This window comes from Oxyura jamaicensis, chromosome 13, assembly GCF_011077185.1.
Source record: "Oxyura jamaicensis isolate SHBP4307 breed ruddy duck chromosome 13, BPBGC_Ojam_1.0, whole genome shotgun sequence".
Lineage (NCBI taxonomy): Eukaryota > Metazoa > Chordata > Aves > Anseriformes > Anatidae > Oxyura > Oxyura jamaicensis.
Window position 1 is genome coordinate 4508327 of NC_048905.1, and position 26284 is coordinate 4534610.

The window sequence follows — 26284 nt, forward strand, 5'->3', positions numbered from 1 at the left end:
CCGTGTGTTGTGTGTCCATAACACCATGTAATTGGGCGTAATGCAAGATTATTATCTATGTGCATGCAATGGATAGCTACAACTGGTGTATCTGCAGGCTGCTAACATTCCCAAGAGTGAATTGCTGTTATAATCTCCGATTACTGCTTCTCCCCTAACTGCCATGGTTTCCCTGCTTCCTATCCCCAGTACAACTATACATTCAGTAAATGAGATGGGAAAATTTATTAGGACTTAATCTCCAAGCATAATTAAAGCTCTCATGTAAATAGTTTTCTTGAGAATGTTATTTCTGTTTGAAAGTGGGTGAATTGATGCAAAAATCCCCTCTGAGCAGCTCACCCCAGATGGCCAGTGGAGCTAGAAGGGAGCCCAGCAGCCTGGCTGTGACAAAAGGACAACTTCTCAGAGCCCAGAGCCTTCTGTGTGGGGCTGGGGGGGTGCGGGGGCTGGAGAGTTGGACCGGCATGGAGCTAGATGCTCCCACCAGATGTGGGGCAGGAGATGACAACTGTAGACCCCTTCCAGCCCTGAAGCACCACATAATTTAACTAACAGCATGGGCAGTGTACCAGTACCAAAGACTGAATCTAAAGCTATTTTTAGTAATAAAACCAAGACTTGAATAATGTTTGTACTTAACTTACAGATTGTAGACAGAAAGGAGCTGTATTTTCAACAGCTGTAAAGTGCCATTTTTCACACAGGTCAGAGAGAATTTGCATTAAATTAAATATTTACTGCTTCGTATGGCCTCTGATGAAAAAGCAAAATGGCTTTGGCACTCACTCGATCCCTCAGCACCGAGCAGTTGTCCTCACCTTTGACTTTCAAGGCATCCAAGATTTGCTCTTTTGAGGCAAGGTGCAAATCTTGACCAGATCTCTGAGTTCTGGTGAGTCCTGAGCCCCTCTTCTACTCAATCCTCTGATCTCCCCACGGCCTGTTTAAATTAAAGCCCACAACTACCGTGCGGGCATGTAATGAAAGCAACTGATGCTGCACTGATGAATCCATTACTCTCAACTGTTAGAAAACATAATGATCTCACAAGGGGCCTTATTCACTGACATACAGCAGTAGAGCTCTGATCTGACACCTCAAATTAGCAGCAAAAGCAATAACAGCTGGGATTTTGTCTCAATATTTGTACCCAGCTCTAAAATGAGTTGGCACTATGCAAGTGCTATTTTTAAACACAATGTTATCCCAGGCAAATAATCTTCTAAATAGTCTCCAGGTGACATGTAAGATTCACAGAAATAAATAAAAATAACTAGTTGCCAATTTGTGGTTTCTGTTCTAGTATTAGTCTTTGCTGATATGCTCACAAATGTTTTCATCACCGCAACATGAGAGGCTCTAGCATCATTAGCTTGGGAAGCTGATGTCAGACATCTGACGAGTCTCGAGGATACAGAGAAAATAAAATGTTCTTTTTAGAAATGTATGAAAAAGTAAAATAAAATAAATAAGCTTAGTATGGAATTACAGACAAAACAGCCAGAAACATTTACTGCTACAACTCCCTGACTCTTCCCATTCTATGACTGATTTTAATTTGCATTTAACTTTCAGATTTTAGCTATTTGAGCTTATTATAAAGGCCAGATGTTTGAGGCATATCATTTTTATTTTTTTATTTTTTATTTTTTCCCTTGAAGGAATGACACTACATCTAAACACATCAGGCTTTGGGGCAATTGGGTTGTTGTAATAGGAAGTTCTTTTTCTTTCCTTTATTTATTTTTTTTTTCTTTTTTAAATAAATCCTGTTGCATCCCCAAGCAATGAACGTCCCTCTGTCATCCCCAGAGACTTGGCTGTGCCTTGGCTGGAGTCTCTGGAACTGGCAATGTCAGGAACCAGGGTTATGAGCAGAGGAGAAGGAAAGACAGAGATGCAGCTGAACAACCGGTGGGCAAACCACCTGGGTAAGGAGCCTGGGAGCAGGAATCAGTGTGAATGGATAAAAGAAGCAAGAAACAAATCTTCTGGGACTGTACAATTAAAGATCTTATTGTTGTACAAATACAGCTGGGAACAAAATTGAGGATTCTTGTAACTGATGTCTAGTCACTAATGCTGAAACCTTTCTCATATATTTTAAGTTTTATTTTATTTGTGTTGCATGTGCACACATCATTATGCTGGAATTTACTTGCTTACACCAACAAGCAAATTAATAAAATATGCTGAAACAAGATAAAGTAGAAAATAGAATAATAGAATAGAATAAGGTAAAATAAGCTGAGCTAAACCACAATAAGTTAAAGTGAAATATAACAAAGGTTATACAGAGGATAACTGTGCACTGTTCAGTGTACAGACTGTGGACTTTGCTAGATGTCAAGTCAAGAACTGTCACTCACATGGTCTTACATGAGTTGTCTTCCCACTTCCCCTTAATGAGGTCTCTCTTTCTATAAATAGGACATATCCATTTTCCCAAATAATCAAATCACCTCTATTAGCTGTACAAAATGCAGATACCAGTTAAATCCTCTGTTTCCATCTAATTTCCATGCCTGGTGAGGGTTAAAAAAGCTTTCCAAAGAAATTTCAATCAGCTTTTCCATCTTCTACAAGATCTTATAATTCTAGGCAGAAAATACCTATTCAATAGGGTCCGAATGGAAACTTAGTTATAAAAACATTCAGACAAAATCAAAAGAACATGGGTCAAAATTCCTCTGCCACTCTTTTATTTTAAAATTAAGGATACTCTAACAGGCTGTTTTTCTAAAGTCAAAAATGGCATAAGAAGTACTGCCTTTAGTTATTTTCTAACCAAAAAACATTTTCTCAAGTGTTTGCTCAAAGCCTACACATTTTTTGCTACACCACATTGGGAATGATTGCTAAGGCTTTAAGCCCCAATTGCATCCACATTTTTTTGTAAGTATTTGGACTCAGAGAATAAAAAAATATTTATGCAAACACTGAGTAAATGTTCTACAGCATCAGGGTGGTTTTGATTTCCACAACTGATGTTACTGCCTAGAACCATGGGAAACAAATACAGCTATCATAATAGCGAGATCAATGACCACTGAAGTCAGTGCAAATACCGCTGCTGATTTTAACAGGCAGTGAATCTAGTTCCTGCGGTCCGCTTATTTAGGCACAGATTTTCAATGGAGGCAGAGGGATCAAAAATATAATTGTGTTCAATTTCAACTCAGTTTTACAACTGAGAATTTGCAGATTCATTTGAAAGTCCCTTGATTGATGAATTAGTATGCTTAAAATGATATTAGAAATATGTCTTTAATATAATTCATTTGTTAAATAGATACACTTTTTTGGGTTATAGAGACATCTCTTTTAGTAAATATGGATCGTGCTGTTACACAGCTGCCTGCTTTTCTGATACTATACTTTGTAGATTCTGTGTCAAAATCAATGGAAACTGGATTGGGTTTTCTATGCATACAGAGGTTTGAAAGCCCACTGGAGTGTATTTATGGAAAGGATGAAAAAGAATCAACAAGGCAGAATTTGATGCATCAACACTCTAGCAAATAAAATGGATTTTGTAGCTTCCTGCCTGAACAGTTGCTTCTGTTTAGTCCTTTCTGATGCTAGAGCAGCCTTATAGACATAGTCCAATTCAAACTAACACTGTTCAACCCTATAATTTGAAAGGAGCAAGCAACTTCTGCCATTTGCTCAGGATGAAGTGCCTTTCATGATGTAGATTTCCAAGATCAAGGGAAAAGGTTTCAGCATAGAGCCAGCTGAGTGCTGCGGTTTCCTTTCAGGACCTCCACCAAAATAAATTCTAAATAAACTTATTAAATTTGAATTGGAAAGGAACAGTATAATTCTTCAAAACTGTGTTTTAACTGAAATTAAATAAAGAACTTATGAACTACTATAATGAACATAACATTTGCATGCTTTATGGCATGCCCAGATCCAAAAAGACATTCCAAGTGATGCACCTAAGTTGGCTGTCTTTTCAGATGTAGAGAAAGTGACAAAAATAAAAAAAAATAAAAAAATAAAAAAGGACTTCTATATTCATTGAAAGGGGCTATGTTACAACATTGGATGAAGTGGCACTCACCCTGTGCTAGCCCGGTGCCACTTCATCGACTGCCGCAATGCGACACTGCCTGCGGGACTGCGGATTCCTGCAAGTCCCGCGGTGACCGCTAGGACCAAAGGAGGGACAGGCTGGCAAACCTCAGGTGTGCAGCATGGCAGCTGCTTGGGAGGCAGAAACATGACAATGAACAGAAACGGCACTGAGAGCAATTTAGCCAGTGTCTGGGTGTCTGTGCAAAAGGCTTTACAAAAGCCTTTTAGAAAGCAGACTGGAATACGTGGAGCGTGGGCTGCCAGAACCCTTTGTTTCTGTTTCCCTCCGATAGCAAACCTAACAGGTCCTGCAGGCAAAATTACATCCATCATTCCCCTTGCCAGAGCAGCCCCCCTAATTTCAGGAGCCCAGCAGCTTGGCTGCCCCTCAGTTCCCAATACCATTGGGATTCCCACTGGGAGTGCAGCAGGAGGAGATTTTTGATAGCACTGGTAACATGGCAAAGGGCATGGCACGGCAAGGATCCGCAAAGGCAATCTCCACTTTGGACAGCAGACAGAGGAAGAAAGAAACAAACCTTGTAAAAAGGGAAGTTGCACCTCTATTACCAAAACCCCCTCCCCAAAACACAAGAGATGCCCACAAATATTTGGAAAATAATTTTAGATTCTAACAGAATGTGATGCCCCTACATGCAATTCATACATGTTCTAAGTAACGGTTAATGCACCGTCTAATATAAATCTGCATGAATGATAGGGAACGTGTGATATACACATTCAGTGAACTTAGACCAGCATGTATGAACGTTTTTCAGGAAAAATTACCTTTTACAGAAAAAAGAAATATTTTGAAAAAAACAAAGCTAACACATAGCTCCTAGACAAGGGCAATTACGTGATTCTTGCTGAAGCTGGAAAGGGATCTGCTTTCCATCAGGAATTAAACATCAAGTTTTCTTTTAATAATACATTAGACAGCACTTGCATGGATCACACAAGAAAATAGTCAATATGTTTAAAAACACCTGCCTTTCCCATTTTTAAATTTCTCCCAAACACCACCTGCCCATGAGAAGCAGCAATACCTGCTTATATTCATGCATGCGTATGCAATAACACTAAAAAATCATAACCATTTGAATATCAAATACTCACAGTGTTTCATTTGCGTTCAGTCCAGAGTGAAAACGTGCCAGATAAAATATACATGGAGAAAAATGTGAAGCGCTCACGATTTGTTCAGGAATATTCTACAAGCGCAAGAAGCAGCTATATAAAAGGAGTCAATTGTTCTCCATATTTGACTGTTCACCTGTAGTATCTGTACCCCTAGCAAATAAAATATAACTGCCATTGCGGATGGTCTGTCCTAACTGCTTCAGCCTAAGTATCAGCTGAAGCACCTCACCTGCTTTCTAACGCCCTAGCCGTGGACGGGAAGACAGGGTGTCTCACAGATGAAATGGACCCAACCCTTTTAAGACATCGCTGAAATTGCCCAAGGAGCCAGTCAGAAGCTTGGGTGTGTGGAGCGGACTACCCCCTCCCAGAGCCCGCCCAGCCCGCAGCCTCCTCTTGCACCAACGGGGGCTTCTCAACGGCCTTCAGGCGTCGTCGCAGAGATGCTGCAATGCGGCAATTTATCGATTGCCGTAGCCAAGTCCAAAGCTGAAAGCCACAAACAAGATCTGCCTTCCCACCCTCCTTTTTCCCTAGACCACCACCAAAAAAGCACTTTTGGTGACACACACAATCTAAGATTCTAATGGCAAAAGAGGCGAAAACAAATCTAAATTACTAATCTGGTGAACAAAGACCTTGTTCAGTGCATGCTCTTATATCCCTTCATCGCAGTCATCGACCTGTCTTCCACAACGTTCTCTTTTGTTTTACCCTCAAGCAAATCCCCATCTCAGCCTGTCTGGCATTTGCAAACCACAAATATCTCCCACCCGCTAGCACCATGAAGACGAGGGATACGTGCAATTTTTTAAAAATTACTGGCAGTAGTGGTCTTTATTTCCTTCCATGGCTTTATTTGGCCACTTCATTTGATGCTCTTTCAAGCTATTTTCTGTGATATCTCTAACATACTCAAGAGCAACAGGCTATCAAGCTATATTACAACAACTTACAATGTTTTAAAATATCTTGCTACTAAGAATCTGCAGATGACCACAGCAGGGCCAGCCATCATCCATGCATACTGAAACAAAGCCTTCAGCCTATTCACCCCAAAACAGGAACTCAAGAAATACAATTCAGCTTTAAAAGCATCAGACCAGTTAACATGAAATTGCTTCATTTATGATAACAAAATTAACATAGAAATTGTGATTATTCTACTTCAAATTACTTTAAAATAATTCCACATTTCTGTCCTTAATGCAGCTCTTAAATTTTCTTGTTTGTTAAACAGAACTGGATATGCTATGTAAAGAAAGTGTAATTTACATTAATCATATACCTTTCTTTTAAAAGTCTTTATAATTATTTTTCATGTATTTCATCGCAACGTAAAAGTCTAATTAAAATGTATGTTCTTTTAACATGTCTGTGTTAGGCACCCAAAATATATTCTTGTATTTTATGCATAACCTTGTGAATAGCAGAAAAAATATACTATTGGATTTTAGATAAGAAGCTTCAACATATGCATTTGCTTAGGTGTAAACGTATTATCTGCTTCATTTTCAAGCCAAATATCTACATCGTACTGTTTTGATTTCAAATTTATCGCAGATACAATATTATTGCCCAAGATCAAAATGTTGGAAAATACTAATACTAGCACCCTGATCCCAGCAACTATAGATCAAGGTTAAATACCTGACACAATGCTTGATGTGGCACACCAACAATTCTCGTGCACAGAGCTCTCGTGGCAATTGTAACCTCTGTTGCAGAGAAACCAGGCGTTTGAGCTCTCTCTTCTGTAAGGAATGACTACAGCTCTGAGCCTCTCTGTTGTTCTACCAGCACAACGGAGAGGCAAATGCAGCCTCTGAAAAAGGCAGGCTACTGATACGCCTATAGACCATAAACAATATCTTTAACTGCATGCAGAGAAAAAGCGGCAATCTTTATATGCTTTGAATTTTTGTTTTAAATTGGCATTGTGGTGATTGACCCCAGAGTCAGCACAGTTGCTGCATTCACCACCAGCTTTGGACTTGGTGTCACCGAAGGGCTGAGGACATCCTGGTGTATTGGGTGTTGATAACAAAAAGACTCTGCCACATGGGCACGCAGCTTCCTCTCCCAACCAAAAAAGACCTCATTAATGCCAGTGGGATTACATCCAGCTTGTTTGGGAAGTCACACAAACAGTGAATTGTGAATTATGGCATAAAGTGACTACTCATCTACTTTGAACGTATTACTTCCCCCTCATAACTCCATCATCAGCTCAACTTCATCTGCAAGGAGCTTTATTCCCATCTCAGCCTTCAGCTTAGCTTTTGGATAAGGTGTTCAGCTGTATGTCTGCATTAAATATACAGTTGAGTGTCCCCAGGATCAAGTCATTCACATTCATTTGACTTTCAACAGGCAAAATACTTGTTCTACATCTTCTGTATTACTGACGAAGAAACTATATTAGTTAAAGAGGAGGTAGGGCGGGTCACCAGATGAGCAGAGCATACAAATGAAACAATTAATACCACGGAACAAAGGTTTGCCAGAAATCCCTGTGTCTCAGGGAGTTTTGACTTCAGAGTCTCTCAGCACAGTGATTGTAGCACCAGTAAAGGACTTACACTATGTGGGCTGTAAACCTGGGCTTTCTCAAAAAGCACATTGGGCAGTGATTCATGAAACTAGTAATTCTAACCTGGCGTGGCTCTTATCTTGATAAGTTCTGCAGCCTGCAGGTCTCCAGGCTATTCTTAAAGGAAAAACAAACAAACAAACCCTCCAACCTAATGGGAGCAGGAAAGGAAAATGAGCACAGCATTCAAATACTGCATATGTTCCAGGAGAGAAAAAAACATATTTTCTCAATATATGATATAATATGGCACCCGCACTGAGGACTGATAGAAATGTTCATCAGTTTGCTGGGACATGCCTGGAACAGTGCAGGATTAGAAAAATCATTGATCAATGAATTTATGCAAATATATTCCCCCCCCATAAAGAGAGAGTTACATTACATCTGTAACAGGCATCAGTGATTTTCAGAGGGCCTCAATTGCCTGCTCTTATTTTATCTCAGCTGGTCTTTGATATAAAGCCTGTCACCATGGTGCCATCTGGATAGTGTTCCTTTCACCATGCTGTACTTCCAACCTCACATTTTGTAATAAGTTGTAGAACAGAGGTTATCTTGGATTTCATTTCCATATCTTGAGCAGTGATGCCAGATCTCCCACGGAAATATATCAGCAAATAAAAACATTCCTTATCAAGCAACTGTGTGAGTACCCCATCTTTCCTCTGTCTATTCATGCTAACTATTTATCTCATTTCATCAGGGTCCATTGGGGTGCAGTAGCTCTCTAAAAAGTTCTCCAGAAAAAGGCCTTTCTGTAGTTAATCTCATCGCCAACTGATTTAGATAACAGAGAACTTAAAAGAGTAACAGCAGTATTCGGGAGCATTTCTCATTCCCTTAAAGATCTACAATGATACAGGAGCCAGGAAAAATGGGAATGATGTAAACTACTGGACGGTTGAATGAGGAATGGAGTAAAGAAAAAAGAAAATTATAATTTGTCCACTGCACCCTTTCTCAATTGCCAAGCTGACTTACTCTTCCTCTGACATAACCTGACTCCCTGCAATACAACCTGTGCACAGAAAATGGGGATACTCTTAGAAAATCCAAGCTCTGTTTCGTGTTTTGGGGATTTCTACTAATGGGTAGACAACCCAATTACTCATACGCTGCCAATAACTACACCAGTTTTGTTTTTATCACACACACACTATGCACCTGCTGACTGATGAAATAAATAAATATTTTTAATTAATTGTTATTAATTTACATACATTTAAACTAGCATATATCCTCAGGTTTTTAAAAAAGGCTAATCATTCTAATTTTAATGTACTTAAGTAGTAATATGTAAAGCACCTATGCACAACTTTTTTAGTAGAAATCTCATTTTCATATTGTATTTAGGTATTTTGGTATCAGTTATAGGAATTTACGGAGTTCAAATTTGATCCTGATTGCCTCAACCTATCATAATTTCCAGCAAAATAGAGGAGGAAATCACATTCGTGTGGCATTTTCAGGCTTTCATTAAGCAATGACAACTCATATATTTAGAATTATGTCATGACTTTAGCTCCCTGACTCTCCAGGTTGGGAAGGCAAATAAAAATCTTCTATCTAGTGAAGACATGCCCAGAATAGCATTTTGCAAATAAGCAAAACTGATCATGCAACTGGATGTTCAGCATACAGATGACAACTATAGGAAACAATTAAATCCTGGCTGTAACAGAAAATAACAATTCATTTTCATAAAAATTCTTAAAAGTTTGTTAGGACAAAAAAGTGGTGTATTATAAGCTCATGCATCCATGGCAACTCTATGTGAAATTTCAAATATTACTAACATTTTTATGAAACTGAATCCTTTGTAACAGGAATGCATGGGATTGAAAAATGAAAGCATGAGTAACCGTAGTGCATTTGTAAAATACTTGCTAGGAATGGATGCTTTGCCCAACACACAGAAGAACTGGGGGACGCAGACTGCTGCTGGCCTGGCAGATCGCATGTGTCCCGCGCAACACAACTGGGTGCTGAATCAGAGTTTGAAAGAAAACAGCACGTAGCACTGCGTGTTCCTGGGCATTTATCACGGAGGCATTCAACAAGCAAGACAGAAGCACTTTGTAGAAAAAAGGATATACTCAAATGCTGATATAACAATTGCAGTTTCTAGTTTCAACTATTACTATTTTTATGTTAAGATTTCAGAGACAGAAGGGTGGAGTGTTTTCATTTATTCTTACTTTTTTTTTTTTTTAAGATAAAATATTTAGGGCCCATTTAGAATTAAAGTTATGGCTTCAAACTGTCGTGGATATTTGGGTGACTGTGCTTGTACTTCTTCAGTATCACTTGTGCATGAATTATCATGATTTTTCACACTAGAGTGCTCAGAGTTGAATGGTGGATTCCTGCATGCATATTTTGTTGCTAGACACTTAATGGCAGATTCAGTGCTCATTCATATCAAAAAGCAGGTGAAGCTCAGGAAAGAGGATTTTTTAAGGCTGTGAGATGTGTAAGACCTACAACTAACACAATTAACAACAAGCAAAACCCTAAGTTATTCAATACTAGATCTGTAAAGCAAGAACACATTTACCTTCATTAAGAAAATCTATCAACAATCCTCTTCATATTAACTCTTGATTCGATAATATCTTTTGGTTTAGGACTACTTTTTTTCCCCCAGAAAAAAATGCAATGAATAAAACATGTTCAAGCTCCCGTCTCTGTTAGCTATCATCTTAAAGTAGGAGGAAAAACAGCTTTTACAATGTAAAACAAGGAAAATGCTCCAGGTAAGTTGCCAACAATGACTTATAATTCTTTCTATCCTGTCCACGTGGCACTACTACCATGTCACCACACGGTTTCAAACCTATTCCATTAGAAATAAATAAATAAATAAAAAGGTGTTTTTATGGTGGTTTGTTTGTTTGTTTTTTCTACACTGAGTTCTGTATCTTGCTGAGAAATGGATCCTAAGAATGAAGTATTGTTCAGCACTTACAGACTAACGACAGCAGCATGATCATTTGCTCAATCGTAATGGTTTATCCAGTTTGACCGGGCTTTTCGAATCATATTGAAATTAATTCCTTTTATTTATATATCCAATGAGACTGAAGGCGAACTTCTGAGCTCTGAAATGGTTTTATCTCCTATGCATTGTAGGGTTGAACATTTGGATATGAAGCTATGGTGTAACACATTTGTAATCTATAAGGGGTATGTCTTATTGCCACACCCCATAGGAAATAGTGGACAATTATTTTGAAGGTCTTTTATTTTTATTTTTTATTTCTTTGGTAAATAATCGTAACTCGCTTACAGCTACAGTAATATATATTTCTCAATAACACTGTTATTGCCAGGTATTGCCAGAGGACACAACTAAAAATTAAACAGAGCAGAAAACATTCTACTAAAATCAACAGTTAGTGAAAGTTTCTCACCAATTTTCTTCAACTTTTCTGCACATTGCTATTCCAACAGGTCATAAGTTAATTAATAACTTGCGTCACTCCTTTAAAAATACATGACACTGCTCCATGTTATTGCTATATTAGCAGTTGCACACACCTTTCTATCTCTTGGAATGCAAGAACAAACCCAAGGAAGTATGTTTTACCATCTTACAAAAAAGGGGAAAGGAAGGATTTCAAGAAGAAAAACCCTACCTCGTCAACAGAAACAAATCTTTAGGGGAAGCAGTACAGAAAGTCTGATGCAAAAATGAACAAAAGCAGCCTCAATCCAAAGCTACAAAGAAACAATGCTTAAGTAAGCTGTCAGTTGTGTGTCATTTCTCAGACATTATCTTCACCTTGCTGCAGGGGCAAAGCCAATCAACAGAAGGCACCAAAGCACTGAGTTCGCAACATTTTCACAGCTTTTTAATCCAAACTTGCAATTACCAGCAGCAGTGTGCATCTGTATTATGGTCTACAGAGGTCAGATCACAGGATCCGGGGCACCTTTTGGGGCCCCTGAAATACTGAAGCTCATACACAGAGACGTGATCAAAAGACTGCTGGTACTGGGAGCCACAGTCAGCGCCTGGGTCTGATCCAAGCTCCATATGAAGTTAGCCGCTCAGTGCGCTGTTTACAGGACTGACATTAGTAATGAATTTCAGTCATGTTTTCATCTCTGTCTCAGTGCTGTTTGTTGGGATAGAAACTTATCGCTTTTAAAAAGAAAATAAAAGCAGTAAATGAAGACAGCTTGCTTGACAAGCAGAAGTAAATAACACGGACCATGGAGTGCTCTGTGATTTGGAGGATTGCACAATTTCCTTCCATTCCCACATCTACCAAATCACCAAACTCCTTACAGTCATATTTTTAGATGAATTCAAGTTGAATGAAGAATGCAATCCAGAAACCAAAATGTTTTTAAGGTTAAGTGTTAATTTAATTTCTGGGTACCACTAAGCATTTTGTCTCTGCCACAAGTAATCTACAGAAATTTAGAATTCTGTAGATGGATAGGTAGAGAAAAGATGCAGAAATGTAAATGTTTGATATCAAAATGATCACAAGCTTTCAGTAAGTTAAAGAAGGAAATAATTTGGTACCTTTGCAAGCTGGTCAAACAAATATGTATATACTTTTTCCAGAATCATTAAATATTTTCTACATATTGCATTAAGAGTTAAAATATATAACTGCATAAAATATACAGTGGCAAACTCTGCTCTGAGATGTTATCTTGAAGTCCTTTGGTTTCACTTGATAATATTCTTTGATAGTTAAAATTCATTTATTTTTTTTTCTTTTTTTTCTTTTTTCTTTTTTCTTTTTTACATTTATGACTGTTTTACAACTAAAGATATGATATCCCATGGGGCATGAAGTTGTTAGATATTTAAATGCTAAAACTTTCTTTGAAGAAAAAAAATCAATTGAAGTTTGAAGTATACAACTCAGATTTCATGACTGAGAGAAAACTAACTTTAGAAATAGATATTATCAATCCTATTTTCTAATTTTTTTAGAATTAGGATGGATCAGTCTTGTAGCAGTATGTCTGTGATGAAAATTAACAGTGCATTAAAGAATTGAATATGATGTACTTTATACGGTGGAAAGAAATCTTCCTCTTCTCCCACCCACAAATACCTGGTGTAGAATTAACCACTAAACTAATTCAACATCCTGGGGAAAAGGAATGCATTTTCAGCAGCCTTTTCAGAGCCTGCATTACTCGGTATATTACAAAAAAAAAAAAAAAGGTTCCATTTATGTCCAGTCTACTGTAGCAGAAGTTATAGCACAGTCTAGTGTCAGTGGAGGACTGATTCTCCCACTGCAGAGAACATAGTTTTTTGTTTGTTTGTTTTCCTTTCTTCCCTTTTTTCCACCACACAGTGGACTCTTTCACCACACAGACAAATAAAATTTTATAGTGGCAACTCGCTGCTTTTCCTTGAAAGGGCTATTAATATAGAATTCAAACAATACTCGCTAATGTAAGATCCCATGTAAGAAACTCTTCAGATACCTCTGTTAGCTCAATGTGAGCAACACACCGTATATAATCAATAACAACGTCCCAGCTCGGGAGGGAGAGGGACCACAGCTGTCTCGGATGATTAGGACAGACAGACAGGCACAGACACCACTCCTAGGTCTCTCAGCAAACTGAACTTGCTTCTGCTGCCGCCGATGGCAAAAATCCTTTGAGCATCAGTCCAAGGTGGCTACAGCCCTTGGGGAAAACTTCACAGTATTATCATATGCATATTAAAAAAATCAGAACTTGGTTTATGGCACATTGCCATTCGTAAAGCCTGTTGTATTGCCCGTTCTCAGATGCCAAAGGCGATGCATTGAGTCTGATGAATCTGCAGCTGCCAGGGCTGCACGAGGCAGGTGCAGCCTTTAACCACCTACCATTTGCTGTTTCATACCACTGAACTTGAGGGCAACCTTGTCAGCAGTCTGAGCGGGCCTTCCCTACTGTATTTAAGTGTAGACCATTTCAGAGCTGCACCAGCATTAACTTCACTCCAGATGCGAAGAATCTGAATTCAGGAGTGTTCCTGTCCCCTGTACCCGCTGCCACCATTCCTTTCTGGCATAGGACTGAGTGCTTTCAGATGTATTAATGCTTGCAGCTCTGCAGTATTAACTTCCAGGTAACAGGAAAAGCTTTATATCGGTTCATATGGTCAAACTGTGTTCCAGAAGAGGTCTCTTTATGTGAACAAGTACCTGTTAGTAATAAGGAAATTATCTGCTCTGATACTGAGTTCTGGGTAATATTGGATTTTTACATTACAAGAGCAGTGCTCTATATCTAAAGCAGTTTTTCTCTGTTACAGTCAGATTCCACCTTTTTTTTTTTTTTTTTTTTTTTTTTTTAATCAACTGTGCTGCAGCTTTAACAGCCAATGTGTAAAGTTTGTGGCACTGGAAGAGTACAACGTGGTGTTATTTCAGCCCTCGGAGCAGGATCCTCCCCAAAAGCCAATGACTGCACTGAACAATCCTGCCAAGCCCCCGTCTCTCCTCCCTCTTACATACCAAACACCTTTTAAACAGCTTTTTGCCTAGGTCAGTTGTCAGATACCTCATAACATTGCTCCCTCCGAACCTGTTACCCGTCTGCTGCCCGACATTACGCAGCCCTGTGCTGGTGCTGGCTGCAGAGCGCACATCGCACGCACTTTGCATGCTGCCGAACCCCATCTGCTCCATGCAGCAGTGAGAGCAGCGATTTCCCCGCTCCTTGGGAGCGGTAACAGACAAGTCGTCTACTGTGGTTTAATTAGCGTGACATTTTACTCCGCTACCTATCCCACCGGCGGGAGGGCAGCAGATTAAGCCCCTGGATCCCCCCAGCACCGCAGCCCGGGTGAGGCACCCCCCGCCGCCCCAGCAAAGCACCAAGTCAACTCACAGGATCTCCAGGTCGCGCAGGGCTCGGAAGGCTCCATCTTCGATGCAGCTGATCTGGTTGTTGTCCAGTTGCCTGCAGAAAGGAAGGGAGAGGATGAAGGCTGGCCGGTGCGGGCAGAGCTGCCTTGGAGAGCCGGGTGAGGGGCTTCCCCAGCCCCGAGGGGTCCCTCCACCCCCTCGCAGCGCCTGCTCGCCGCCCCGGCGCAGTGCTGCTCAGCCTGCCACGCTGCTCCGGCTCTGGCACTGCTGGCTGACAGCGCTGCACGCTACCGCACACTGAAGCCTGTCAGGTCTCAGTAAATATTAATTGGGCCTTTTTTTTTTTTTTTTTTTTTTTTTTTTTTTAAGGCAGAAGGGAGTAATTTCATTACATTAGGGCATCCAATCCATTATGAGCTTTTACCGTCATGTCACTGAAACAATTTCATTAAGCTAAAGGCCTGTAAATCATTGGAGGTCACTGTGCTGCCCTCCGTGACCTCCCAGAATGCCTTTTCTTCTTTTACTGGAAGTTGGAGTCCTCTGTCCTGACAGTACTAAATCTCCAGGCTTTATCTGCCTGAGAGCTGTGAGAGTGCATAGGGAATATACCAATTCCAAATTAGACTCAACTAATCTAATTTTATAGTCTTTTTATTATTCTAAGCACCAAATGTCTGTGGTGGTTCGATGCCTCTCTGCATTGTTACTGGTCCCATCTGGTAGCCCATTCTATTGAAAGATTCCTGCCTAAATGCAGGGTCTGTCTAACTCCATCAGGGAGAGCAGCCCAGCAACAGGAAGCATTATACGCACATACACTTAAAACACTATTCTGCTTCAAAATGTGTAATTTAATATTTGGAATGTGGAGTTCTCTCATTTGTTTCCCTACGTACGCACAATTTAAATATATTTTACAATATACGTGGATACAGCAGTACAGCTACATCTGCCTTTCTTGTTTAGAAAATTAAAATTGTAAGCTGTAATTTAAAATTCAGTGATTACATTTTTTAACCTCTGATCCCTTAAATTTTACACTTAAAGAAATACACTTAATACACTTATGTACCTACTCATGTGTAAGTACAATGTCTGAATTTCATTAAATAAATAAATAAATAAATATTTTGCAATCTCCTGATTCTGTATCTGCGATTTGCATAGTATAAACTTCAGATTGGTGAGGCTGGGATCATTCGTCCTGTTTGTGTAAAGTATCATGAACAAAGATACAGAGATTGCACTGCAGTTTCTTGTTGCTGTTACAAAATAGTGACTATACATACACAGGTAGCAAATATATTAGACGTATACATATTTCCATAGTTTTGCCAACTTCTTCCAATTTGCTGTACCTTAACTTTGGACTAAATAAATATTCATCACAACAACTTTCTTGCTGCACAACAGCAAAGCACAGGCAGAGCGCTACAGGATAATTACAAAACAATGAAAACAAAGAGATCTCTTCTGGGGTAAAAAGCACAAGGCAATCCAAAGGTTTAAAAATAGCCACGTTGGATATAATCTTTACACATCCCTATACAGACTGAATTTAATCCACTAACACTGAGTATATCGGATGTGGTTGTATCTGAAGACTACAGGAAAGTTATCCTTGGTCTGCTCTCAATGAACATCATTTTCTTTATCATTTTAAGTACATAAAATACCATACAGACTATAAGGTCTACTAAAAAGCTTAGCAAGCATAAAGGCAGCTAAGGTTTCTCATAGCTCTCATAACTTCAGAGAACATGCTGAATTTAGCAAAACTTTCAGCAATGTTGCCTACACTGACCAATACCAGAATTTAAAATCCCGCAAAGGGATATTTTGTAGTGTGACAGCTCGTGTGTATTGTATATACGTATTTATACAACTATATATACACACTTATTTCTTTATGTCCTCTCTGCCTCCCCCACCACCCTGCAAAGATGCTACTATCTTTGCTATAATTTTGACTGCTGGGAAAACAAAGTGGCTGTAGAGTGACTTTTTATGAGATCAATGTTTAATTGTGTGGGTTGTTAAAAATTTGTTGCTCAAATGGAAGAGATGGTGGATTCAGGAGGAATAAGCTTCAAATGAGTTAAATATAATGCTGGTTGCATGACTAAGTACTTTACACTTCAGTTGGCTTTATTAAGCATACTTTATTAAGCATAAAGTTGGCACGTACTAGCAAGATGAAAAGAAAGCAAGAGCAACTTGAGAACCACCTCTCTCTTTTCTTCTATGGGAAGTACTGTATATTGCCTATTTTTATCTGAGTTACACTATAATATTGATTTTTCTGCCAGAAACACTAAAGCAAGCAAATAAACCCAGCATGCTAGTCACAAAGCCTTCTATTAAAAAGCTTCATATGTGGTGTGTTTCTTTCTTTAAAAACAAATGCTACTCTCATAGATTGATTTTTGTTGGAAAAGCATAATGACAATCTTAATCATATTTCTGTAGGTCCCATCATGCTAACACTAACAACGAAGTTTAGCCCATGTGATTAATGCACAGGAACACTGTAAGGGAAACCTCTAGACACAACAGAAGACATGCACTTAAGATGTTCAGTAAATTTGGAAAATACTCATTAGAGATGTCACTACATTCAATACAGCCTAATTCTGTGTGCCCCATAAACTAAATCTGCACAGTCTCTGGGAGGCCTCCACATGCTTAGCACTTCTTGATAGCAGACAGCTTCTGTCTCCCGATATCTGTCACGCCCGGACATCCACATCTGTGTTTAACTCTAAGCATGAGAATTTCTTCCCAAAAGGAACGCAACTATTAGTTGTCTTAAAATTAAGCATGACAGTGTTTAAGACCCTTCACCTCCCCGTTATTTCTCTGTGCAAAAATGGAAATTCTATTTCTTTGCATTCACATAGCAGCCCAGTGAGTGGTTAAGCAGAGACTGGGGATTTGAGAATTCAAAGTCTAAACAATGTCTTCCTTGCAAGACAATGTATTAGCTTAAAGTTTTGGGAAACTTCAGGTACAGCCTTACAGAAAGCCATAGATAGGTGTTGAACAGATCCTTTTGTATCTGTGAAGACAAAACAAAAAGCCCATGACGTGGGCTAGCAGACAGACCGTATACTCAAAGCAGACATGCTGTGCGTGCAGCTCTTCAATACAGAACAGACATGCCCACCACCCCTCGGAGAACATCTTATCTGAGTAACACTAATCGTATGCAGAGTGTAAAAATTCAACTTTAGAAAAATGTAAAAAGCGGTATTCAAGAACAGCTAGCATGTACATTTCCTTGAAGAACATGCTACACTCCTCTGGTTTCTTTTCCTTGCTGCCTTCTGCACAGGGCATCCACACCCCGTGAGCACCATTACATGAGATCGGGTCAGCTATGCTGGTCTCAGGTTGATTTCAAAACTGGCCTCAGCCAACAGAAGCATGTATTCAGATTTAAACATCACCTATATTTCTCAGACTTCATCCTTTTTCTGAAAGATCTTTTTCTCCTCAACATTACAATCTGTTACGCATTTAATGGTGTAATGCAATTATTATAAAGAAAAAAAAAAGTTAAGATGACGCTCGCTCAGATTTTAGACACAATTTTGCAATGGACAAAGTCACCTTTTATTCCTCTGCTTGCTCCTGCCTTTTGCAAGAATAAAGCACTAATCTCAGGCTTTATCTATAACTATCAAATGATTTAATTGCCTCTGAAGAAAATACATGTTCTCATGCTGAAAAAGTGTTTGAAGAGGCTTCTACAATGAATGAAACTGCAAAGATGGAGCTGTGTGATAGCCACAGAGTAGGAATGAAATAAGAGCTATAAGAAAGGTGGGAACAAGAAAATGCCGCCAAACTTTGAATTTCAAAGTTTTTGCCAGGTAGGATGGACGCTGGCTTTTATTTGGGTGACAGCACATGTTTGGATTTCAATGCCGAATCCCTCATGCGTTAGACACAAAGCACCAGACCTGGACTCGGTGACGTTGTCAAAAGGGCTCTTGCTCCAACGTCAGTGAGCTGAGATCCTTGCCTGGGAAAGCCAGCAGCACACGCGTGATTGAATTACCTCCTCTGACCTCACCCAGGAGGCTCCAGGGATCCGAGATCTCCGTGACAGGCAATTAGCAACTAGACAATGCTAACAGCTACAAAGAGCAACACCAGAAAACCTCGGAGAGCAGAGGAAAACACATGAGCAAGGAAAATATTTAGTGGGTATATGGGATTTAGGTGAAGTGTGACAAATGCTTGCAAATAATGTTAGAACGTACCAAACTGTTTGGAGAAAAAGGCATTTTTCATATGATAGAGTTATAATACATAATGCCATATGTATGGCCCCGTGACTCCATTGCCAGTCTCAGTTTTTATTAAAAACATGAAGATTATGTGACTAAATTGCATGCAACAGTGACTAAATTGCATGCATCATCTGTCTTTAAAATTTATGTTATAAAGAAAAAAAAAAAAGGTAAAAATGGAGACATCACCTTTCTCTGAAATGAAAACTAATGCTGCATCGTAACCGATTTACATCACAAGAAATTCTATGGCTTAGTCAAGACACTACGTTAACTGTTTAAAAGACAGTTCCCTCTGACAGGAACTATAACTCTGGCTTATCCATTTAGATTTCTATGTTATCTATCATACTGGAGAGTTAAATTTCAAAGAACATTTGGAAGGAGTAGGACTTTAAAATGTTGATATTGGTTTGCCGTTTCAAATGAGCCTTTAAATAAAATGATTTCGATTTTTTTTTTTTTTTCACAACGATACTTTTGTTTTCAAAAACATTTGAGAGAGAAAAATCAATAATAAAACTAATGTAACTTTTATCATGGTGCCTGGATTTAAGTTTAAAACAAAACCAAAACTGTTATAAAATATTATAATGAATGAAAATTTCCAAACCTGAAATTATCTGTTTCTAACATTAAAAGTTAGCAACTGTATAGAAACCTGTATTTATATATTACTGGCAATCGTTATTCATATACCACCAAGTAACCTGATGCCATATGGAAGAGCTTACTTTGCCTTTTCTGCAATTTGCCACACACAGATACATGAAGACGTCCTCCAAGTATCGAACACCAAGCACTTGACAACACTGAGCTTTATGATCAGTGGTTTGTGCTTTGCTTCAGAGAGGGTTGTATTCTTGTTTTTATTGCTTTCAGTTACAAACAATACTGAGGCCACTGCAGAGATCAAATGTTAAGCTTGTTTTTAATTACACAGTGATAGTAGTTTAATTAGTATAACTTCTTTATATATTTTGTTCAGAATCTAGTTAAATATTTGAATAACAGCCTGCTTTAACAGGTAGTATGATAAATACTTTCAGATTTCTCATATTTTAGATGTTTAACATGAGTGCTCATCGACTACTTGCGTATTTAAGAAAGTTCCACTGTTACAGATCAGAGATTACTGCTGTTATAGATCTGAGATTGAGCGCTTCCCGGTTAATAAAATCCTCTACCGCATATTTAAGTGTCCGTGTTAAATGCATTGCCTTACAAAAATATTTAAAATACATGACTTTTCAATAGCCAATACAAAGGAAGGTAAATAGTTATTGAACTACTAGTAGTAGTTAGAAGAAAATTGATTTTGTTAATTAGGTATCCAAAGGAACCTCAATTTCCTTTGGAAATAACATTTTCCTTAAACATTTTTCTTTTTTTTTTTTTTTTTTTCCAATAAAAACTGCTGGGTCTGTGCAATCACTGTCCCATAATATTTATACCCTAGTATTAAAGTTCAATAAATTGTCAGAATTGTCAGAATTAGAAGGGCACTGTACAACGTTTATTATCCAGTCTCCAAGCCATTCCTTACATACCTTTGAGAACGTTAAAAATAAAAATAATAATAAAAAAGTCACTTGAGATACATCCTTGTAAATTTCTCACATACCAAGCTAAAGAACTTATCCTTAAGTCGATAATGAATGCACTCTAAGTGGTAATAGATGGTACTCTGTACTAATACTAAATTCAATTAAATTGAAATAATATAAAGGTATTTCAAAGTAGCTTTTAATGTGTTTTCCATTTACAATTTGTACTCTTTATTGAAGCATTACTAAAAACATTTTATAAAAGCTTTCTTGTATTACAAAATTGAGGAATTGATACATTAAATTCAATGTTAAAATAATTCCCAAATTGAGTAAATTGGTGGTGTGAAACACAGATGACAGAGCTGCAGTGATCCAGATGAAATCTCCCTCTGGGATTTTTATAAGTGTTCCAAAATTCCATTATAAAAAAAAAAAAAAAAAAAAAAAAAAAGAGATACGGTTTTACCAAAAGCTGTGGTGGAAGCAATGGGCAAAAACAACTCGTCTGCATGAAATAATCACGTTCCCAGTCTTCGGTCATACCCAGAGCCATGTTGCCAGGCTGTTAAATAAGGAGGGAGGAATTTCACCGAGGAGAATTCCTTATAAACATTTACTCTGCAGACTGTTTGAAAGTATGAAGCACTTGGTCTAAGTTTAATAATTTAACTCAATTCAAAATGTTGCTGTCAAAAAAACAGAGATGATATTAACTTAATGTAAAATTGAGGTAACAAACGAACAGGTTGAGTCCTGCCTCTTGCTGCAAGTATAAATACACACAGAACCAAGATTTCCTTTCAATATCAGGGGCTTTAGAACAATTAAAAAAAAAAAACTATTTCTGGTTGCTGATGTAACAAATAGTGCATACCAAGCACATAAATGGCTGTCTCCATAGCAATTGGGGCAGGTTTTGCGGTTTCCCTAGTTACTCTTGACTGATAACCATCTGTTGTCGTCCTCTGCCATCGCCCCAAAGGGGAAAAGGGGAAGAAATGAGGAAGATAAAATAGGTGTTAGAGAATGTGAAAGTTATTTACTGTAGTAGTTTTTACATTATCGAAAGGTTTCCACTTACTTACATCTTTGTTATATTCATTGTTCTTTTCAGGTTTACGAGGATCAAATGCCACACATAAAGAAAAGCTCTAATCCCAAGGTGTTACTAATCATTCACCCTATTGATAACACACCAAACTAGGGAATTGTATTAGGAATATTAATAGGAAATCACATCATTAAAATGTTAGTAAGAAATGGTCGAAAATCTGAAACCAAGGCACTTACAGAGAAAAAAATATGGGGAAATTTAATTTAAATAATCAGAACTTTGAAACTTAAGAGCATGGCATAGAGGGGATGCAGAAGGTGAGCATCCACCTAAATGCTGCAGGTGAAATAGCATCAATAAGTAGCTGCTGCCTTCTGTCCCTGGCCTGCAATAAGGGCTGGAAGTTACCTCTGATGGTGGCCATCACTCACAACCAGACCTCAAACCTCTTCCCTTCCGTGAGCCAGCAGTGCTGGGGGGACACAGAGGCTCCCGTGCCTCCTTCCCGGAGGACAGGGACACCACCACGGTGCCACCGTGGGCAGTGCCGATGGCCCTGCTGCCTGGGGCACCTGCCACGATGCGCATTATACACAGGATCGAGCTTTACATAGGCTCACATACATCATGGTTTTACTTCTATGGAGCTAATAGTGCATAAGTCATGCTCATTTTGAAGGAAAAACAAATAAGCCTCCACAGGCTAGTTGTTAGAGCAGATCAATATAGCAGCATGCAGCTGAGGTTTGGGGCTTATTTCCTTGAAAAAGACTCTGTGCGTGTGTTCCATATAGCAACAAATCCATTACAGAACCAAAACTTTTAAAAATGAGAGACACAGGGTGCTTCATCCCTTAATGCGGTATCTGCTGTCATTTGTCAGAGAGACAAAACTTGTTTGGGGCTAGCAATATTTCTAAAAACTCGGCTTCAGCAGGACTCAGCTTCAGAAGACTGCAGGAAATTCTAAAAAGTGAAGCAGCAAGGGAGGGTCACTGCCCTGCTGGTTCTCCATGGTGCAGGACAGGGGATGTCCTGGATGCAAGGGACAAGGCTGCTGCTCACAGTGCTCCGGACACCACTGAGGGCTTCCCAGCCTCCTGCCCGGCTGCCCTCCATGAGAGCTACAGCAGCACAGGGAGGGGGGCTAAAAATGCCCACATATGTTATATATTGCTAGGATAACGGGTGGGTGTAACAGCAAGGTGCTATTTGACAGGAGTGCTTAGCAAAAATCTTGTTAAATCTGATGTTTGAGTGTTTACACATCCTCATCGTTAATAATTTACTAAATGTAGCTTTGAGAAGAAAACTAGGGCTCTCGTGTCTTTAAGAGGCTTAGACTTTTTTTTTTTTTTAGCAAACATGAAAATTACATGATGAGACAGAAGCTATGGCAGAGAGCAAATGCAATAGACCTTAGCAATTAAGAGAAGGTAAACTCACTCAAGGGCCAGACACCAGAAGTACCTCTTGTACACAGTTAGGGAGATGACAGAGCAAAAAAGGAATCTTGACATTTGATCTCCAGACATCCGGCCCCTTTAATATCACATATTACGTTAGATTAATTCTATCACCTGCGGTCATACAATAACTTGAAAAATGTTTTCCAGATCTTCAGACAAAAATTAGGAGTAACGAAGAGATGTGAATGAAGTCACAGCAATGTATTGACCTTGTTACATGGCTGCTAAATTTGGGCAAAACAGTAAAGATTCTTGTGTTTTGATGGCTTAATTTAAATTTGGAAATGAATATTAACAGCTGGATGAATACCCAAACAATGAACATCTTGCGTTCATGAACTGTATTATCTTAGAATAACACACCAACAAATCTTTAATCAGATCTTTTGTAATATAACCTCTAGACTGTTGTTACAAAACATTTTGGTAAGAGATGCTTTAAAACAAAAATGGCCATTTAATACTAGAGGGGGATGAAGAGCTTTGAGTGTCTCAGTGCCTTATTTCAAGTTTTGGGTGCCTTGTTATCTATTTATTAATTTAGTCATGGTTGTACTCAGTTCTTCAACATTTAAGAAGTGCCAGAATAATAACTAAGCTCATACTCCCTGGAACATGGTCAATTAACACTATGTATTTCAAGATGCTGCATTAGTTTTAAAACACTCTGGTAGAAGCTTCCAGTGCTGATATTACTTAGCATAGGCTCAGAAGTTTCCTACAGAGCTACAAAGGGCAGGCCATTTTACCTTTAATACAGGTGTGGGCTTTGATTTTAGGATAAGTAAGTGGCACTTCAGATGATGAAGAGCATGCGGGGTGGTCTGCTTCCAGGGTGTTTTATACCCCTTTTTTTATGCCTCCACCAAACAGTCTTCCCTTTTATATTGACCAGATAGCAGCAAGTCTGCTTTTGAGACATTAACTTTATTCTAATGAATAAAGGCCACTAAAAATAACCAATGTTGTAGGCCACTAAAAATAACCAATGAAAAATAAGTTTTCAATTACATTAAGACAAGCAGCCACCTGGCTTAGCTACAGCTTTCTCTTGTTCGCTGCCTACCTGTCTGGGCATTAGCAAACTCAGAGATTTGGGTTGCTACTTGCAAGTGCTCCTAAATGGCTGAGGTCCACATGGAGCTCCAAATTCTGACTCCTTACTCTGCTTACAGCTTACTCTGGGACATCTCAAGCCTGCTGAAAAAGAGGAAGAAGATCCAAGTACATCATTTAACTCTACTCTTAAGTCTTAAGGTATAAAGCACTGCCAGCAATAGATACTATAAAAATATTAGAGATTTTTTCTCTGGCATTTGCTTTGCTGAACATGCAACTTCCTTATCCTTGGTTTTTAAGTGTCTTCCTAATTGTAATTTCTTAGCACTGAACCTCATTTTGCAAGTCAGACCTGTGTCTGACTTGTAATCAATACTGGATAAACATGGGCAAATTTAGGTGAGAAATTCTAATTCACTCAGCTTTAACTACTGAACTTTCTTCTCCAGATGCAGAACTTTTTGATTCAGATGTGAGCATTGTGTTGTCTTGCCCTGTCCCCTACATGGTCAGGTCTGTGGGGGAGGAAACCTCATTTCTGTCTACATGAGTCCTGACCAGGCCAACGTAAGGGTGGCTCCTCCTTATCAGCACTGACCAAGCTCACCCACAGAAATGAAATGTTCATTGGGCAGTTACATGTGCATTTGAAGAACCATCCACCTTCCTCCGGTAGTTTTCCAGGCTCAAGTTAATCATCCCATGACACTTTTTAAGAAGGTGTCACACAACCTATTCCCCTGTGGCTTGTGTCCTCCTCTGCCACCCACCCCTCTGCCCAAATCTACACCAAATTTGGAGCACTTGTGAAACTCACCTACACAGTCACCACAATGCCTTTGCCTGCACATTACAATAGCCTGAGTTAGCAGGGCATGTACAGAACAAGAAGAGTTAGGAAAAAATAACTAATTTCTAGAAATAATAAAAAAAAAAAAGAATTTTAAAGAAAAGTCAATCGAAAGGAAACCCAGAGAAGATGTTAGGAATGGAAAACAAATAAAGGACCTGATATATTAAATGGAAACCAAAAATAGTGTTGCTCTTGCTCATCTCAGGACCTAGCAATCACATCAAGTTTGAAATACTTTGAAAAGTGCTATGAAAATACACAGCAAACTGTATCACAGTTGCCAAAAATAAAGCCATTTTGTTTTATTGTTTTCAAGCCAGCCAAATTTATGTCATCTGTGAAATGTGTATCACCCAGGGTAAGGACAGCAATCCATCCTGCAGATTTATGTTTACAAGCATTTTGGAACAAATGATCCTATTTGAACATCCATACAAACCATAAGCATCCAATATGTTTGGATCACTACGTGCAGTTTTTGTAAGCAGATCTTTAACTTTCTGAACAATGTTTTACCAAATCAGCGTGGAACTACCATATATCCTGCAGGAACAGGGCACAGAGCATATGTGACAAGTCTTCACATATTCACCACGGAGTGTTTCTTTCCTCCTACATGAAACTGGAGGACTATTTTATTTAATTCACAAAAGCAAATGGTATTCATCTATTTTTGGCATTTATACGATCGCTGTAGTGTTGGAGTGCCTCACTCTTTAATACATTTATTCATCCGCCCTGCAGATGCACAGCTGTCAGCAGCACAATAAGGTTTTATAAAATTTCAGGAACTGAATGCACTGCTTCCAGTTCCACTTACCTACATCATTTCTAAATTAAAATATGCCCCTCTGGCCTCAGGACATGTAAAGTACTAACACAAAGGATGGAATAGGGTGAGTTTATATCAGACATGCTGAATGTCACTTACTGCAATGGATAATTAGTGATAATGTGACTACTGTCACACAGCAAATTTATAAACATATAGGTAAAACGTATAACAGCAGTAAAGCTTTACTGAATTGCAGTACTTGGAAGTAAAAATATCATCAAAAACCCTATTGGTACTCAATATCAACATGTAAGCTTGGTTCTTGAATGGAACTTAAAAATAGCTGGGTAACGAAGTCTTTCTTTTATCTTTCCTTCTGGATCATTATTAGCTAGATGAGATTAACTGCTGGAATAACTTGACCCTGGATCTGAAACTTTGTGGTTTTGAAATCCCAGTACCAAGGGATAATCACAATCTCCAAGACAGCATGCACTGCCAAAACAGGACGATAGGTTGCCTCCAAAGGGTTTTATTCTGTCTTGCAGGAGGCTCT

At 38.8% G+C, this 26284-nt stretch overlaps 1 protein-coding gene across 3 annotated transcripts in view; it reads right to left on the reverse strand.

The window, feature by feature from the left end:
• The window catches only part of SLIT3 (slit guidance ligand 3), a 511770-nt gene that overhangs the window by 206785 nt on the left and 278701 nt on the right, over nt 1-26284 (reverse strand). For all 3 annotated transcript variants that reach the window (XM_035338343.1, XM_035338345.1, XM_035338344.1), the window contains exon 7: nt 14690-14761. In XM_035338343.1, coding sequence (XP_035194234.1) covers nt 14690-14761 — 72 coding nt within the window. The remainder of the gene's footprint in view (nt 1-14689; nt 14762-26284) is intronic.